We start from the raw sequence: 20,222 nt of genomic DNA, 5'->3' as shown, positions 1-20,222 counted from the left end.
TATTGTCTTTTCTTGGGAGTCATGCCTTCTCATGATATGTATGGTTAAAGCACAGCAGTCTCAGTTTAGTCATCTTGGCTTCCAGGGAGAGTTCAGGCTTGATTTGCTCTAGCACCCATTTATTTGTCTTTTTAGCAGTTCATGAAGAACTCTTCTCCAGCACCACATTTCAAATGAGTTGATTTTCTTCCAGTCAGCTTTCTTCACTGTCCAGCTTTCATGGCCATACATAGAAAGGGGGAATACTATACCATGGACCACCCTGACTTTAGTATTCAGTGATATGTTTTTATACTTCAGGATCCTGTCTAGTTCCTTCATAGCTGCCCCTTCCAAATCCCAGTCTTCTTTTTTCTTGACTGAAGTCTCCACTCTCATTAACTATGGAGCAAAGGTATGAGCAATTGTGAACTATTTCAATGTCATCATCATCTACCTTAAAGTTATGTATATCATCTGTCGTCATTCTTTTTATTTACTTTATGTTCAACTGCAGGCCTGTCTTTTCACTTTCTGCTTTGAATTTCTTTGGTAATTGTTCCAAGAGTTTGTTATTTTCAGATAGTAATATGGTGTCATCCACATACCTTAGACTGTTGATGTTCCTTCCTCCAAATTTTAAGCCTTCTTCTTCCATAATTAATCCTGCTTTACATATAATATGTTCAGCATATAGGTTAAACAGATAGGGCAATAACATGCAGTTGTCTTGTCAACTGGAAAACGTTGTTTCTCCATATTCTGTCCTAACAGTAGTTTCTTGTCCTAAGCACAGGTTATGCATCAGGACAACTAAATGTTATGACACACCAATTTCTTTAAGAGTGATCTATACACTTGTGTGATCTACAGTATACAGTCGAATGCTTTGCTATAGTCTATAAAGCACAGGCTGATTTTTTTTTTAATTCTTTGGTACCTTCTATTATCAAGCATATGTTTACTATATGCTCGTCCTTTCTTGAACCCAGCTTGGATGGCACTTCTTGCTCCATATACAGTAAAAGTTTTTGTTGTGTAATTTTGAGCATCACTTTGCTTGCCTGGAAAATTAACGCAATGGCCCTGTAATTACTGCAAATACTAATATGTTTTCTTGGGGATTGGCAAGTACACTGCATGTTTCCAATTTGAGGGCCACTGTTTTGTTTTCCAGATTTGTTGACAGATTTTAGTTAGAACTAAAGTGAATTCGGTCTCTCTAGCTTTGAGGGGTTCTATTGGTAAGCCATCTGTTCCTGGTGATCTGTTTCTTTGAACTGTGCTAAGTATAGCTTCCACTTCGCTCTTTCAAATTTGGGGTTGATCTCCATATGGTTCTTCTTCATGTGAATGTGCCATCCTTTCACCTCTTTTATATAGTTCTTTAGTGTATTATTTCCATCATCTTTTTATTCCTTCCTGGTCATGAAATATGATCCCTTGCTGGTTGTAGAGCATACCCACTTTTGGTTTAAATATCCCTTTGATTTCTCAGATCTTGTTGAAGCAACATATCTCAACATGAGGATATTTAGGCTACATTGAAGGGATGCTGGATTTAGGCCAATATTTCTTATGTAGAATCCCATAGGAATTTGGTAATTTCAAGTCAGGATGTAATACTTAGGGGCAGTTAAGAAGACAAGTGTGTTCAGATGCTGAAAAAATTGCTTGTAAATTCTTTACAAAGATAACTGTGATTTAGCATTTCAATCACAAAACTAAACTATCTGTATGTTGATTAAAAATAAGGCACCTTTAGCGACTCACTACTTCAAACCCTCAATTGCTATGGTGATTCTCAGTTGGCAACAGCAGGCAGGAGGCAACCAGCAGCAGACATTTATAAAAACAAACCCAGAGAGAAATTTTAGCTCTGAAAAAGAAGACATGTTCTGGAAAAGGAGGAGGTGTGATAACCATAAATAAATAATGTTGCTTCAAAATATAATCTGTGCTCCTGATGAATTTTTCTGTTTTGCCAAAAACAGAGGAAAAGTGTTAGAGGTAGCACAGTGATACTGGCAATGGTTCCCTCAGGACTGATACACCACTATAACATGGTATTTAAAAGACTTAGAATTCAATAAACAACTATTGGATCTTGGTGGCCCAGCTAAATGTATTCATTTGCTCCTGGTGAAACCTCAGTCATGCACAGCCACTACATCTATTATTATTCTTTTGTACACCAATACAATCTTTTATGTTGAGCCATGCGTCACAGTATGTAAAATTATTGTTTCCCTAAAGTGACAGCAATTGTCACTGTGACTGGCCACAGACAAACTGATGAGATGCGCAGTAAATTAAAGTGGCAGTTATGAACCTAGTAGTTATATAAACTGATCCTAAATTGTTAGTTACCAAGATTGGAAATTAATGGTGAGTTCTCAAACAAAAAACACACCAGTGTACAATATTATATGGCCATCAAAGCAACCTCACTGGAGCTGTTTCTTTATCAACTATAATCTGTGGTTAGACCTCTAAAGAGACTTAATTCTATTTGCCAAGATCAGTTTGTACAAGGTTGCTGCTCCATGTCTCTCTATCCCACACCACTATGATAAACTGCAAATCTCAACAGAGTATATTGACCTATATAACACAGGAACTTCACATACAGTAACAGCATTGCTCACAACATTAGTCCAGCACAGTTCCTATACCCTTTCTCATGAGGTGAGAAAACCTGACAGTATTTATGTTCTGGATAAGAACCTACCATCACATTTAGAACTTGCCTGCACATGTCTTGTCTTACAATTTTATACAGTGTGTTCTCTAAAGAGATGTGTCTACCTTTGTACCACAAAATGTAGTGAGATGCCCTAGTGTAATTTGTGCATATGTTGAGCATCACAGCTAAAAGTCACCAAGTTATAATAAGTGCACTGGGGTGGTCAGGGTGCAAATGCTCACTATGCCGACATTGGCTTGAGGCTTTCCTGTGGATGTCTGCTGTGCAGTATAAAAAATCTTACCTATAATGTGAAATGACATCATGGTGCAGTAAAAAAAAAGGCCTGCCAAAAGCACCCAGTTATTTCCTACTGTACACCATTACATCATTTTTCACACACACACCCCAAGACACATTACATACTTTACAACAATTCAGATCCTTCATCATGGCAGGTACTTTGGAAATCACACATTATATGGGCAGATCACACTCCTGGCTGGGTGCACACAAGCCAAAATACTCTGGGAGCAGCCTGGAGTATTGTGGCCCCTTATATTTCCCCATTACCTGGGGCATTCCAGAACAACTACGGACAGTTATTCACATGTACATTCAGCCGTAGATAGACACATGAGAAGTAGCGATCAGCCTAGCCACAACTGTTATTTGACACAACAAAAAGAAGACTGTAACAAATCTGACATAATAAAGAATATACAGTACCCTTGGTAATTTTATGCCTATAAAAGCACAGCTGAACAAAACCAACTGAAAGAATTTAGTTGCACTATGTTATTCCATGGGCAAAATAAAAAATATAGAGTAAAAGCCTCTGCTCAAGTTTTTCTGATTTGTTCCAATTCCTAAAGTCTGAAAGATAATTCATTTACAAAGTAACAGAGGTTTAGCTCAAACAACAAAGTCTGAATATTTTATCCATAAGCAAAGGGCTTATCAAACAGTATTAACTAGAAAGTTTTTAAGGACATTGAGAATAAATATGCTGCTTTAAAAGCTGTCTTTTTTATTATTATAAATGACAGTCCACAATATATTTAGTATTGAGGACCACATGGAAAACAACAGCTTTTCACCTCCAGTAGTTGTAGATTAAACTGCAGACATTAAATAACTCCATCTTTAGATCTCTGAGAAGATCAAGCGTTGACCTTGTGTCTGCTTGTTTTAAATGATGAGAAGATTAAAAAGGAATCCTTGCACACTGGGGTCAATGGCTGGAGAAAGTCCAAAGATGGTTCTCAATAGAAGATGCTGCTGCCCAACCATGTACTGCTATATGGCCAGAAAGAGGCTAAACAAGGAAAGGATATATAAAAACCCCACATCTGTGTGGAACCCTTTCCCATGTTCAGTATTTCCCCTCACAAAATAAATCAGCTATGAAAGCTGGGAAGCCCCCGTGAATCTTTTTGCCCCCTCCCCCCCGGGAGTTTAGCACCCACTTTGGGAGTCGCTACCTTAACTGTTACACTGTGGCTCTCCCTAAAAATAAAATAGCTTCACCAAACCCTCACTATCTTGCTAGGAGCTTACAGTAGCCAAGGGAGTGGTAAACTGGCTGGATGTTTAGCCACATACACCATGAAGATGTAACTGGTGAGATGCAGTTTTCCTGAATTACTCTGCTTAGGTATTATTATTTGCATAATCAGGAAAAGTTGTTTTTCTGAACTATAACTCCCAGAATCCCTTGGCCATCACAGCCACTGGCCAGGCAGACAGGAGCATTCTGTGAGTTATAGTTGTAAAAAGTAACAATTCCAAACTCTTGTTATTTTTTATTTTTGTTGTTGATGATGCTAATGCTGATGATGGCCCGTTACAAAAGGGCAGGAAAGTACATGCTCAGCACATACTAGGATTAGAAAGGGGCGTCTCTTCCAGACGCCCCCAACCATAGTACGGACTGGGTCCGTACGAAATGGCGGCGGCCGTTCCACATGGCCACTGCCATCTTGACGTAGCAGATGCGTTGCGTCTGCACATCGCACCCCAGAAATGACGCCACGAGTGCGCGCTTCGGCACTTCTGGCGTCTTTTCCGGGGCGCAGGAAGGAGTGCAATTTTGCATCAAAAGCAAAAGCACCGCCTGACCGTTGGGCTGCTGTGGTTCCTAGACGCTGCAACCGGCGACAGCAGCAGACCGCCGCTTTTCGGCAGTCTGTAACCCGCCGATATTATTATTTTAGTTTCTTTGTTTTGTTTTGTTTCTTTGCAGAGGTAATTGTTTAAATTTAGGGTGAATACCTAAATATAATTCCTTGTTTAAAATGTTAGTTCTTCTTTTGAGGGTAGACCAGGTGGGGCTCCCCGAGGTCACTTACATAAAAAAAATAATAAACCAAGAAAACAGTACAGGTACTAGAAATGCTGAACAAATTAAAATGAACAAGTTTAACTAAAAGCACTTTCCAGTTCATACAGAACTAAACATCTGACAAAACACAGAGCCAGGAGGAGCTTCTGTGAGTCAACTGGGCCTCTCCTGGAAAGGTGTTAAAATAGCTTAGAATTTAAAACACCCATAATTCAGGAGTCAGTTCAAACACTGCACAGAAGAAAGGAAAACAGAAATGATGTTCAGCTGTGCTGTAAAGAATTAACACTTTCAGATTCCAAAGGTTATTTAGAGTGTGTGACGCTGGAAATACCCTCTATAAAACTTCCACCCCCACCACCCCCCCAAAAAAGGCATCGAAAGCAAATGCACTATTCTACAGCACACACCGTTTGAATGAATTTTGCTCTTCAGTCATGAAAAATCAGCAGCTGCAAATGTCTCTATGGCCTTACTCACCAAATTGACAGCATAAAAGAGGAAATAAAATATTTTGTGGCCTTTTCATATGCATAGGATCCAGATGGGTATGAGAATAATTTCTTATTATCCAAATGATGCCCAACAGCATTAGCAAGAATGCATTTTTATACTGATTTTTATTTGGTTTTATTTGGTTTATGCACATGTAACAGTTCCTGGGTTTGTTTGTTTTTGTCTTTAGGGATAAAAATAAGGTTTCCAAATGACACATACTGAAGTGGTTTGAAAATTCATAAATCTCAGTAAACCCCTCCCCACTCCCTTGCAAACATCATGGCCTCAAATGCTTTGCATGTCCTTCCTTAAATGCACAAACATGGTTTTGGACAATGGTCTAGTTATAGCAAATGAGGATAAAGAATAATCTGGGCAACAACATTCACAAACAAACTGGAGCTTTCAGGCACTGAAGTTGAGAAAGAATAATGCCACATACCGTAAGGATCAGGAGGAGGTTTTATATAATTCACTAAGTACATTCAGTGCCATCATTCTAGTGCCCTCTACAGTGATCCAGTACAACCAACATTTCCAAAAAGAAAATAACAGTATATGTGGGAAAAGGGGGTTGGAGGAGGAGTTTTCTTTACACCCCTTACCAACCAGCATGCCCATTGCTAGGAACTCTAGCTCCAAAAAATTAACTCTAACAAGCTCTAAATAATAGTTGCATTTTTAACTGCTGAACACACTTGTGGTGCTTAGTGTGATAATTAGGGTTCCTATAAAGCCAAAACAAAACAGTGTAATACAAACTACTTAAACTGAATGCATCAGAACTTTCCTTCTTTAAGCAAAAGGGGTAATGTGAAATTGGCATTCATGGTTTTCAGGTTAAAACGATGCAACATTTCCAAAATCTTTAATGAGGCATTTTAAGCTTTATTCATTCAGAACATGAGATTAAGAGATTTTTTTTTTCAAATCTCTTATGACACTACTGTATCTGAAACTAGGAATGGAAAAAATATTGACCACTAGTTCTTTCCTTGCTGTATAAAGGGTTTCCCAACAGTCAGGAAAACGGACTGGGAGAATAATACAATGGTGGGGATTGCGTACATTTTTTTGCCCTTTATTCAAAGATCCTGAAATATATGATGAAATTACTCTGCACAGAAATACATATACGCTTGTGCATAAAAACGGTGGAGTTCTGTGCAAAACCCCCCCAAAAAACCAGTTTCCCCAAAACAATGTATTATTTCCAGCTGGCCACATGTGAGAGGTATTCATGGTTCAAAATTGCAGGGTTTTGCCCCCAAAACAGCAACTTTGCACATGAAAAAAATTACCTGGTTATGTGGAAGCATTTTCTTCTGCAAATAAACGGTGGATTTTGCACAAAACCCACATTTTTGTGATCAAATCTGAGGCAGCAGACTTGCTTCCTGTCATTTTTAAGACAGCTGGGGAAAATGTCAGAGCAACAACAGCTGTGTTGTTGAGGAGTAAGCAAACAGCTGTGATGCGGGAGGAGGCAAAGTGATGGGAGGGGAATAGAACTGCTCATCCCTGCATACATTCCAAGAGTGGCTTCCAAGTGCCCTCCCCTTACAACATCATCAGCTCAAATGGCTGCTTGAAAAATTAGTGAAAACAAAAAAACTTTAATAGGGTTTCTGGGAGTAGACCTTCTCCTCAGCAGATAATAAAACTCCATTGGGATCTGTGGAGAGGCTCCCTCGTTCAGTTTGTCTTGCCTCCTTCCTAGGCTCCAAGGAAAATGACTATATCTGGGGGACGGAAGCAGCAGCAGTAATGGCAATAACAGGATGGGAAGTGAGCAGAGCTTCTACAACTTCCTTTATCTCATTCCTTCCAAGATCCCTACTCTGATAACCTCTGGCAAGTACAGTCACTGCATCCATTGAGAAGGGAGGAGTTACAAACTGAAACTTCTTTGGAGGTGACAAATCATCTTACCTGAAAGTGCAAAATTATGGTCCATATTAATCCCAAAGTCAATTTGGGATTTCCATCTGTTATGTCGTCATTCCTAATGTTCACCAGTTTCACCTGTTATCAATGATAAACAAACAAACAAACACAGAAAATAGTTAAAATAACTTGAGCTAGAAACACACATTCTAATATATCAAAATCCACAGGCAAGCAATACTGTTGCTAGGGCCAACCAAAATGCCAGAGAGTTAAGCAAACTTTTATATTCTCCGGAACATTTCAATCAGGATAGGGGGCACAAAAAGCAAGAGAGAAGGAAGGAGCAGGGGTTGGACTTTCCCCATCCTTTGCTCTTCATACTATCTAGCCAAATGAAAAGTTCTGGCTGGCCCATACAAAGCTCCTTCCCAATTGTTGATTTTGGAGTGTTTGTTCATGGACTAACATATCTACCTTTGCTTATTTTTTTGGAATTGTGACATTTGTGCGTGACTGCAATAAAGGAAGGTACATTTGCTTTCTCAATAGTTATGGTAGTAGCTTATTGTTGTTGTGTGCCTCCAAGTCATTTCTGACTTACAGCAACTCTAAGATTGTCCTATCATGGGGTTTTCTTGGCAATTTTCTTCGGGGAGGGGGTGCCATTGCCATCCTCGGAGGCTGAAAAGTGTGACTTGCCAAAGTCAATCAGTGGGTTTACATAACTGGGATTCAAATCCTGGTCTCCAGAGTCATATTCCAATACTCAAACAGTAGTACAACAACAATAATAGCAGCCACAGACAATGCATCCGGAAGAACCAGAATCATTTTAACAAAAGAAATGTCATTTGCTACACAGCCCTGGGAAGAGTTCAGCTGCTTGGGAAGGGCAATTAAAATATAAAGAAAGCAAACTGCCCTAATTTTTACATGGATAATACAACTAATAATAACAATTAGCATGTAAACAGCTCTTAATTTCTTCAATAAGTTGTGCACTCCTGCCAGTTAACAACATTAAATACAGTTCTAAAGATTCAGAATTAAGCTTCAATTGTATTTGAAACTTTCATATTCTCTAATTTATGCTATTTTCCCAATACTTTGGAAAATACTTTCTATTCTCTGCTTATTCAATTGAAATGATAACTCTCTGGTGAAAGAAAGATATCTGATGAGTAAGTTGATAAACAAAACCTATCTAGATACCTTATTTAAGAGGTAATTAAACTGAAAAGAGCTATGCTTATTCTAGCTTTTTCATATTACTGTATCACAACTACATTTTACAAGAAATATACTGTGCAATCGAAACAGTTAAAGAAGACAAAAAGCTTCATTATATAATTCCAAGATACAAGAGAAGTACTTCATTTCTAGCAGAAGGATAGCATGTATCATGCCACAGCATTTTGCTAACAGATTTCTCAGCTGAGGAATATACTCTCATATCTATATCACTGTTAAATGTGACTTAACGTTAAGCAATTTGTCCTGGGAGCAACTAAATGAGTTAAATAAATCGTATACCTAATGTTCTGGAAGAAAGCATTAGTAAACTCAATAGGATGTACTATCAGAAACCAAGCACAACTATTTCAGTGGCAGGGAGCAAGTTAAATGGCCCTTGAGGAAGAAGCTCAACTAACACCACATTGTCCTTGATAAACCTAATTATACATGTAAACCTTTGATGTTTATTCATTTCTTTCCACCTCCGTTCCCTCACAAACACTTTGCTAGTGTTAAAATGCAGATCTGAAGGCTTAGTTGCCAGGATTAGTTTTCCATTTCCTTTTCTAATTAGTTAAATCAGAAGCATACAATCTCTGATAATACTAAATTGAAATGACAGAATCAGCATTCCAGAAAAACTGATTAAATGATCCTATTCAATTATAGGCCACCATATTCGTTGAGAACCTTAGTAACCTTTTTAAGTGATTTACTTTTCAGTATGAAAAAATTATGGATATATAAATGTCAAACTATTTCTAAAAGCAGCAAATACTGTCCTAGCACATAACAAAAGAACCAATATAGATAGTAATTATGATAAATACCAGAAGGTGGCACTGCAAGTGTCCTGTATAAATTATTCATATATATTTTGGGAGAAAGGCAAAATATAAATTGCTTAAATATGCATGCATGTATACATACATATACATATACAAACACATTTTTAGATGAAAGTAAATTTTGTTGAACAAGGCTCTTTTCCAATATTGTAGTCTATATTAATTTGTATAGGACTGCTGAACTAGCTTTCCTACAGTTTGTTGTTGTTGTGTACCTTCAGGTCATTTCTGACCTATGGTGACACTAAGGTTCACTATCAGGGTTTTTTCTTGGCAAGACGTGTTCAGCAGTGTGCTGCCTTTGCCCTCCTCTAAGGCTGAGAGAGTGTGACTTGCTCAAGGTGATCCAGTGAGTTTCCATGACTGAGTGGAAATTTGAACCCTGGTCTCCAGAGTTGTAGTCCAACACTCAAACCACTATGCCATGATGGCTCTCTTTCTTTCAGTGCTAACACATACTGTATTAAAATAAATAAATAAAACACCTTTTCCTACTAACATTTCAAACATAAGGGCAACTGTCGTACAAATAACTATGCTGGGGCAAAAACAACCGAAAACATCAGGACATGTATGGGAATCTCTGGAGAAATTAAAATAACAGAACAATTCTTATCAAGGTAGCCACATTCTGAATTAACTGAGAGGGGTGCTTCTGCAGCCCAGATTTTCTGCTGGGGTGGGGTTAGCTCAACCTGAAGTTTCTACTGTGGACCAAATGTTTTGGTTTTTTCTGTTCTTTCAGGGGAACAGTATTTCAACCTAGCTTCTATCCGACTGCTGGTGCTCTATAAAAACTTTTTTTTTGTTCCTTTTCGCATGGGACATCCCAGTCTGGAAGTTGCAATTATTTTGATTTCCCCCCTCTGCTTTGGCAGGGGAAAAATACTGAAGAACAAATTGAGTGTTGTGTAGGGACATTGAAGAATGTATTGCATCACATAGAGCTCATGGCCAGAGCTAGGAACCACCTACACCCCAATTTTTCACAGAAATACTTTCCTGGCGAGAGTCCCAAATGACGGTAATGAAGAATAAGAGAAGATTAGAATGATATATTACCAAAGGTCAGTCCAATGAGACGACAGTGGTACATCGGGATTACGAAATACCCAGTTAGAAATTTTCGGAATACGAAAAAAATCCCATAGTGAAATTATGGTTTTTCGGGTTAACAATGTTTTTTTTTTTTATTCGGGTTACGAAAAAAATGTTGTTGCTTTTTTCGGCTTTTTTCGACACGGAATCGCGGCTTTTTCCCCATTAGCGCCTATGCAATTTCGGCTACGAAGGCTTTTCGGGTTTTACGAAAGCGCCGCGTTACGAATTAAATTTCGTAACCCAGGCACCACTTATTGCATCCTCCTTCTATTCTTAAATAAACCAAATATCATCATTGTAAAAATAGTTGTTATTGTTGTTAATGTTAAAAGCAATACAAACAAAGCATTAAAAATTCATTTTGTGCTTTGGTCACTAATTAATAAGTGTTAGCTTAGCTTCCTATAATATCTTTACATGACGTCTTTCAAATAATCAAAGTGCAATTGTACATTCTGTATCTGTGAAAACGCATCCGGCCTTTCTCTCTGGGCTAAAAACAGAAAATGAAGACTGCATTTTTCTATAATCTTACATAGAAAACAAGTGATACCTATTTAAAATTGTGTACTGTATTTTAAATATTCCGAACACTCAAAGATTTTTTAATAATGGAATTTAAATGAATCTAAATGACTCTGGCATTCAAATTAATTCAAATTTAAATTTTACAAAAGTCCTCACCATGTGGACTTCTACCAACTACCCCACAAATAATATCTCATACCACAGTAAACTGTGAAATGAATTTGCATTTGCTTCATGAAAAATATTTTTTATATTGATGCAATATGCAAAGAGAGCATAAAACTAAAATAGGTATCTACTCATACATTTTTTTGGTTCCAACTGCATAACATCAATAATCCGTTTTTTTTTTACCTTTATAAAATGCACACATACATTTTTTGCATGTAATACAAATGTCACATTCTGATGTTGGCTAACTCAACTCAAGGCATCCAAAAATGTACTGATTTCAATGTTGTTAGGCCTGCTGTAATCCATTGAAAATTTGGCACAGTAGATCAAAGATCACACAGAGAAGATTGGCTCAGCATAGCCATCCGGGTAAAGTACAACATATTTCCTCTCTAGCTGTTCATTAGGGCAGTAATGAGAGATAACAGTAAACAATGTGAGTCTAAAACATACCTTTGCGGAGCACATTGTGAAGACACACTTTGGTCCACTCACTTCATGGGAAATAAAAACACAACAGAAATGTATTTAGGAAATCAATATCTCTTAAAAGTGCTCGGGCTGTCTGGATCAAAGACCTTAATTACTACGTTAAACATAAATTATAATTCCAGAATATGTGTGTACAATACACATCCCCACATTTTAGAAAGATACTAAGAATTAGCTCACTCATTTAATTTATAAATGCTTTTAAGTTTTTTTTTCCTCACTCACAACCAGCCAGTGAATCTTAATCATATGTTTTTAATTGTTTTACTACTATTTCGGGTGTGGGGGTTCCGACTTAATTTTAATATGTATTTTTATGAATTTTAATAATTTGCTACTGCAAAACTATCTGTGATACTGGAATTAAAATTCATGAGATAAAATGCCTAAATAAATACACTCTCTTAAGTTTATGAGGAAACAGCTGGCTGGAACAGTTTTGATGAAAATTAGCTATATTCTGAAGAGCTTGTTTTCTTTTAAAGAAACTCTTCCATTGTGATTCGCTCCTCAAAATACTTTCAAAACATTCAATTAGATATATTGAATCAACAAGGTTATTTTGCTTAAAGATTATTTCAGTTCAATTGATCCAGGCATGAAACTTCTCTCTTCACATTCCTGTGGCAACCATTGGTTAAAATGCTTTCATATTACAATCTCTATTAAATTGAACTGTGCTTTCCTTACACAAATTTAAATAAAATACTTGGAGACGTTAATAGAAAGTAGTTCTTACTGGGACAACAACAAAATATTACCTAGGTGAGGTTATTTGTTTTAATAGAGTTACAATTCAACCAACACTCAATACTTAGATATCTTTCCCATAATACAGAATGCATCCTATTTTCCATTAATCCTAAAAGAAAATCATGTTGTGTACTCCCTAAGGGCATTTAAAAACACAAATTAATGTAAGGTATGTTTGTTTTTAACACTGTGTTAAAACTGGTCAATATGCCAATATGATCAATTGTACTATCATCCATGTTTGTCAAATTTCAACTTTTTTCATAATATTCATAGCTTTATTAAGATATGTAATATGTTAACGGCCTATATGAACATTTTGTAGAAATTTTTAAAAAATATGTGGAAAATTATAAATTGAACTCAAAAAGACATATGGCTTTTTTTAATTTAAAAAAATTTTGATCTCAAATCCTGTAAATCCAAATCTGCTCATTAAACCTTTCTTGAAAAAATCAATATAGTGATCAGTTTCTAGAATGAATTGTGTATGTGTACATCAACAACAAATTTTATTGTAAATACAGAGAAGACAAACACACTAGGAAAAAGACGCTTATAAAGCCAATCACCGTAATATTAGTTTGTCTTGCAGAATTTCAAACATTTACCAAAATTTCAAACTTTTTTATTTAACCAAAATTAGCAACATTTTTTTGTCATAAAATGCTTTCATAACACAAACATGCATAAAACCAAGAAATTGGAAAGAAAAGCTAAAGAAGTTATTAAAGGAAAACAAATAATATTCAACAGATTGATGATATACATGACAGAACAGCATCATTAGCTTAAAATGACAGAGAAGGAAAATTACAGCAGCATCATTCATTAACCATCAGAAAGATATTAATAAGAGAAAATACCCAAATATGAATGCCATTCTTCCTAACGATTATATTTTTATTCACCAACCTTCGTAATAATGAGCAGAAGAACATGAATAAGCACAATAATGTCTATAGCTCACTAATGAGTATTTCCTCAAAAACTCTGTAAATTCAGCTAAAAAGGAAAGCGCTTACTGGCTTATACAACTTCAAAAGCCTTCAAATTGTCTCTTTATATTCTTCTTCTCTTGAATAACAAGCTTCTTTTCCTCCTTCTGACCCTGATATAGGCTCTCCCGGTATCCAAGCCAAACAGGAAGAAGCTGCCTCTTTTTTCATGTCTATCATTAAACCAAAAATCTAGCTGTTCTTTCTCTTTCCAACTGGGTTATGGTTACCAAAGAGCCACTCTTTCAGAAACCACAGCACAATAGATAGGGTATCTTGTCTGTAACAGTTGCACCTGTGCAGACACACATATGGGTTCTACAACCTTGCAAATACATTTTTTTTCTGTTCAAATCTCACTGCTAAAAATGTTTTAATTCTGGTATTTGCATAGACCAACAACCCATATTTTGTGATTACACAGACCGTAATGATAGAGAGAGACTTGAAAGATATGTGTAATACAGCAAAGAGAGAAGAAGAATAAAACTGAGAAAAATAACTTCTACAATCCCTTAGATATCCAAAGGCATAATGAAAAGAATCATCTAAATCACATGAACAAACACTAATCATTGTGGCATTCTCAGAGGTAGTGAAATGAAGCTAATTTGCTACCCAGGGACTGCAAGGATTCTTATAAAATCTTCTAGACGATCATTGTAAACTAGAGTACAACATTATCTGTATTTCTCAAATAAGCAATAACACAATTGTTTGTTCTTTTGTTAACTGTCCTCACAGTTGTTCAGACAAGTAATATACCCCTAATCATTTCATGCTCTTATTTGAATATCAGAATTTAATTTATTTTATTTATATTTACGGTATATTAGAAACATACAGAAGAAACATGAAAAAAAGTGGAAGATTGATAGGATTGAAAGTATATATATTAAATTGAAAATCAGCTTCAAAAAAAGTTCAGCAAACACTTACTTGATATATTTGTTTGTTGTTTGTCTTCAAGTTTGTTTGCAACTTAATGGCAACTTTGAGTGAACCTATTCATGGTGTTTTTATCTTGGCAAGTTTCTTCAAGGGTTTCCATATGCCAATCAAAGTTTCACTGAAATTAAGGATACCATACCACAAAACTAATAAGTGTGCTTTAACAATCCACGGATTAAGGGTAAAATTCTTATCACTGTTGGGAGCCTTTCCATCTGACATGTAATAATTTGTAAGTTGAAGTGTGGAGATAATCTCTTACAGTTCTGGAGAACCATCACCTTAAAGAAAGATTATAGGTGTGTTCAGGGCTGTAGGGAGAAATCAATAAAAGGTGCATTCTGATAGAAAAGGAAAATCGGGACAAACCATTTAAGCCTACCTGCACTAGTACTGTGTATGTTCCTTACAGCTTGGGGCAATAGACTGGAGATGTGAGTTTTGACAACAATACAAATTCCTTAAAACAATTTACCCCTGAGCATTAGTGATTTATAAGGAATATTCCAAATTTGGCCTTTGATGAATTAATAATTGAGGTACATATGCTGATAAGGTCAATTCTAAGCATGTCAGCTCAAAAGTAAGCTTTAATTAATTCAATGGAACTTAACTGCAAGAAGACAGGCACAGTCTTAACATCGAAAAAATAAAATGCAAAGCACTCATAAATGGATAAATAAATGAAGAAATAATTTGTAAAAATGCTGGAATGTTACTTTGTCCTGCAGAAATCATGACTAAAAGTAATGGTAACTTACTAGTAGTAATATTATGATGATTCACCAATTTAATTCTCATAAACACAATGTTATTCTATAAACTAAATATGTTTTTTTGAATGTTTTCTGAGCCTTGATAAATTACCAAATGGTTGTTCAAAAGAACAAGAAGACACTCAAAAGATCTTTAAGCTTTTGGTAGATAAAAAAATTGTAAATGCCAATTTTCTATATTATGAACAACTATTTGGGACAATCAGTACTCAGTAATCTGCCATAACTGATTGTTTATAAAGTAGATTTTGTCCATCTTGAAGACAAAATAGCATCATTATAAAATTCTAACTCAAGCATTACCTGTTATAATAAAAATATATCCATAAAAAAATTAAGGAACAAATTTGATGAAGCATAATTCAATCTCTAATAATCTATCTACAGGCAATCATTATTATATCTTCAGACAGTGATTATCCTGTCCACAGATCCAATAATCCGTGGGATCAGAATACATTTTATCACTTCTGTCCCCTAATATCCTTGCGCTCTCCAGTTTAAAATGTTGTCTCCAAACTGTTTAAATATATGGTGTGGGAGTATTGTTTAGCTTCTTGCCTAAAGGGTTGTAAGTAGCTGAATGTATATGACACATACACATTGGCCTCATTTAAAAGTTATTAAATTTTTGGCATCATTCATCTTTAAAATCATTATTTTTACAAATCTGTGCATTAGTGCAAAACAAAAAAAATACATGTGAAATGATTTAAATTATTTGCATAGTTTGAAAATGGACTTTTAAAGAAGGGCAATCCACCATCCACGGAGGGCAATCATAACTAAAGGCTTTTCATACCTAGTCATTTCAGAGGGTCTGATGGATTGCCCAAAATTCAATGGCAGTATAATATTATTCACCATATAGATGCATTTCCCATCTACAACACACAATATACACACACAAACAAAACACAAAAAATTTGCCCAAATTTCCTTTCTAAAGAACCACACACAGCACAACACTAAAGTTTACTTCAGGTTAGAGTACCACTCTTCAAAATATACAGTAGTAGATTTAAATGGGTCGGCACCTAACCCCCTTATCCTCATCCTCCTCTATCCTCAATGCCTGTTCAAAACGGGCATGCTTCTGTTGAACTCACCAACCGTAATTCTTCAAAAAATCTCGCTCCCTTGGCTAATGGAACATAATAGACAGGAGACAGAGATCAAGACACAAACAGACCACAAAGTGAAGATAAGACTATGAACAAGAAGAATAGAATGAAGGGGAACAAGTCCGAGCAAGGGAAATAGGTATGCTTCACAAAAAAAAGAATGAACACCAAAGGGAGTGGTCTTAGAAGACAATTTAGAGGTGGGAGCGTGTGAGCATTTCCCCCGCAAGGTGGCCTATTGTAAAACGGGATCTTTAACAGGAAACAGAATATTTAGCATCCCCACTTATATATGAGGATTGTTATAATAAGAAATAAAAAATAATAAAGACAAATTCAATTACAAAAACAAGTTTTATCATTATACGGGGGAGCAACAAATAATATGGGAAAACAAGTCAGAATACAAAAAATTCTATGCATTCCTGAAACAAGCTTACGTTTGATTCCCCCAGCTAGGAAACAGTGATTAAGAAAAACCCAACAATCATATTAAGCAAATATCCTGAGGCCCAAGCTTTTGAACAAAAATTTGGAAAACTCACCAGTAATCCCTGAAAGAACTTCCTAAAAGAGAAATCAAAGTTAGGTCCATCGCTCCAGTTCTTCATACATGGTCAGTCACATGCTTGCGAACCGGTAAAGAAAATGAGATGCAAATCACAAGAATTATTGCCTCTTTTCAGCGCTATGTAAGCCTGAAGAAAACATTGACTTGAAGTCCCACGTAAGTTCATGAGCTTTACCAACCAAATAACTACCCATTAAAGAGAAGCAGTTTACTGTAGATGAATAAATCCAGTGTTTCTATGAGTACAGAAAGAACTAGAAATTTACCAATAGTTTAAAATGTCAATACACGGCAGTAGCAAACTATTTGAAGGGAAATAATATCGGAACCTGACAATGGACTATGCGGAATGCTGTGATCAGGCAAATGTGTATTCGATATCATCGATTCAAGACAGTTGGCTTGTTTACAACAGTTATGCGAGCGATGCGTAGTTACAGATTGGCTTCTCAAAACGCTTGATAATTTCGAATTTCTTGCAGGTATAATTGAATTTGGTGGACTGAGCATGATTTTAAAACCCTGAAGATGTTCACGTGACCTAACTGAGAAAGTCCTTGTCAATGTGTGATTGACGCTTCTCCCTGTGTATTGTAAAGGAGCGCTCTCATCTAGACTTAGTATCGTTTTGTAAGCATATGAGGAATATACCTTCAATTGTTTCCCTTTTAGTCTTTTATTTTAGTCTGACTTCATATTTCATTTGGACGGGGGTCTAAGGACCTGGTGCAAGTTTACATACGTATCGGATATCAAAAAGGCCTAGGATCTTAAAGATCACCGATAAATTAACAAAACCCTAGGATACGTCCCCAGGGAAGGATCAGCTACCAGAAACCGCAGAAAATATGCTGGGTTCTTCTTTCCCTAGAAACACTCCCATTGTTTCCAAAGGTCCCAGAGCATTCTAGAGCAGATCTTCGGAGCACAAGGCAACAGAGAGGTGGGAATCAATCAAAGTCCTTGCTGACCCTGCCATCTAACTGAGAGACAATTGCAATTGCAGAACTCTGCTAAGGACAGGCTCTTGTAGGTTGGAAGCAAACTCAAATTGTGGTCTGGTTCTTTCCTCAAAACTAACTAGGTCATGGAAATACATTAATATGTTCTGTTTTTTCCAGAGTTCCAGATAGACTATATTAACACTTATTCTTCTCTCAGTATCCTTGTATGCTGAAGTGTTAAACACACCTGTAAATATGTTCCTCCCTGTAAGGAACTGTATCCATTTCCAATACAAGTTTAAAGTAATATCAGTGATTGGGAGCCAGTATGGAGTATGTTTGGTGTTGGACTATACTGGAGATCATGGTTTCGATTCCCATTTGGTCCTGGGTGGATCCTGGAAAGTTTCAGGTTCTCACCCAGGTGAAAACAATGGCAAACCAACGCCTCTGAACAAATCTTGTTCAGAAAACCCCATGAGTGTTGGCCTTATAGGGTTGGCTCTAAGGGCAGAAACAGACTTGAAGGCACACAACCTACACACAAAACAACAAAACAAAATAAGTGACTATAATTACCTTACTTTGTTTCACCAACAGAACATACATGTTCAACTAATGGAGCTGAGAATGGAATATCTTTGTCTGCTTGGACTCCAAAGTGAATCTAAAGCGGATGCAACAAGACATTTTATATGGCAATGTTCTGATTTACGGTATCTAGATGTAAGAATAGGTAACTAACCCAGAGAAACTCAAAGTTGGATTTCAAGAAAGACCGTATGTTTTCACGCCATTTAAAAATACAGGTTCCATACAAAAGAGCAGAGTAAAAGTACGCTTTAAATGTTTACATGGTGTCTTCGACACCTGTACAGCTGCTCAATACTACAGACAACTGGCTTTCTATGCATAGTATTGCTGAATTGGACTGAGTGGGTAACAGACAGCCGCGTTGGCAGCGATCCTTGCGCCGCCAGCCAAAGGTCCGCGGGGACCGGAGCCTTCAACGGCCCGACTCCCGAGCGACCGAAAAAAGAAGCTCAAAATGGGAGATTCTTTTTTCGTCGCGTTTGCGACTAACGAGCGCCAGGGGGCGCGCTCAGCTACTTCAGCCAGCGGCCACGCGTCTGGACGCTGTGCGTCCGAGTACGTAAAAGATGCGGCGCCCATGTAGAAAAGGGGCGCCGCCATCGTTTTACGTAAGTTGACTACGAATTAAGGTTTTAGGGGGGTGCGGAGCAGCCGCCCATTCCTACCCTAATACGTATTCAATACGTATTTTTTGGCGGTTTGTAACCCGCCTGAGATTGTCATCACGTGGAAGGGCCATGACTCATCATTGCAGACCCTGCGCTATGATAGAACTTGTCACAAAGGTTTCTTTTTGGCTGTGTGAGGCCTCCTCAGGCTGAAAGTTTCGCCGTTCTAATCTAAACAAATAGATAGTTTGAGGACAAGTGGAGAATTTAAGACACAATTTCACCAACAATCTCTCGTATGTCTTTTCTTCTTTTTCCTTTCCTATGAAGATATGAAGGCAGTGGAAATTGTAAGAGATTAACAGGTGTACGAATGACCTCTAATAAACCATGTAAAATGGAGTGTTGGAAATGGAGGATCTAAGGAACTAGGTGTAGGAGGTACAGCAAATCTTCAATTCAATCTTGTGAATTATAAGTTAAAATCCTTTATTAGAGATCAGTAAACTGAAATTTTCTATGTTTTTTTTCTTAACATCTGAGTACTGGAATAATTAAAGTAAACTGGACAACCCCTTGGCAATCTGAAGCTTACGGAATAATTATACTCTTGAAATAACCTAATGAATTGCATGCTAACCACCAAAAACCAAATGCCTTCCTATTTCAATTATTTCCTACAGTAATCCTATTTTTCGATATTACACTGTTATATATTCAAGGATTATCATATAGTACGAATTTTTTGGTCTAATTTGCCTTAAATAGATTCAGAGCTGTTTTTAAAGCTGGAGCTGGTGGTACATGTAGAGAAATGACAGAAAAAAGGAAGTGGGGGAAATATTTCCGAACAGTCAATAAAGGCTTTTTATTCTCTCCACTCGCTGTCAGAGCTAGTGACGGCCTCGAGGTGGTCGGTTAACTTTTAAATTACAGAACTTCAAGAGGATGTATGTGGACGAAAGAGGAGGAAGGGAACGATATCGTAGGAACAGAACAGAGTTGCAAACAACAACCAAGAATGCAGAACAAAGTGACAAGAAGTACATCACCGGTGGTAACCATTGCCAACCTTCAAAAGCTTTCCTCGTGAAATCAGCTTCAGCAGAGGACCTTTTACAAGGAGC

At 36.9% G+C, this 20,222-nt stretch overlaps 1 protein-coding gene across 1 annotated transcript in view; it reads right to left on the bottom strand.

Annotated features, from left to right (window-relative positions):
• The window catches only part of DST (dystonin), a 407,480-nt gene that overhangs the window by 249,956 nt on the left and 137,302 nt on the right, over nt 1-20,222 (bottom strand). Inside the window, exon 8 of the mRNA XM_042457373.1 lies at nt 7,440-7,532. Coding sequence (XP_042313307.1) covers nt 7,440-7,532 — 93 coding nt within the window. The remainder of the gene's footprint in view (nt 1-7,439; nt 7,533-20,222) is intronic.

Source organism: Sceloporus undulatus, chromosome 1 (genome assembly GCF_019175285.1).
Source record: "Sceloporus undulatus isolate JIND9_A2432 ecotype Alabama chromosome 1, SceUnd_v1.1, whole genome shotgun sequence".
Lineage (NCBI taxonomy): Eukaryota > Metazoa > Chordata > Lepidosauria > Squamata > Phrynosomatidae > Sceloporus > Sceloporus undulatus.
The sequence above is the reverse complement of the archived record's forward strand: the minus strand, read 5'-3'. Positions and strand labels throughout refer to the sequence as shown.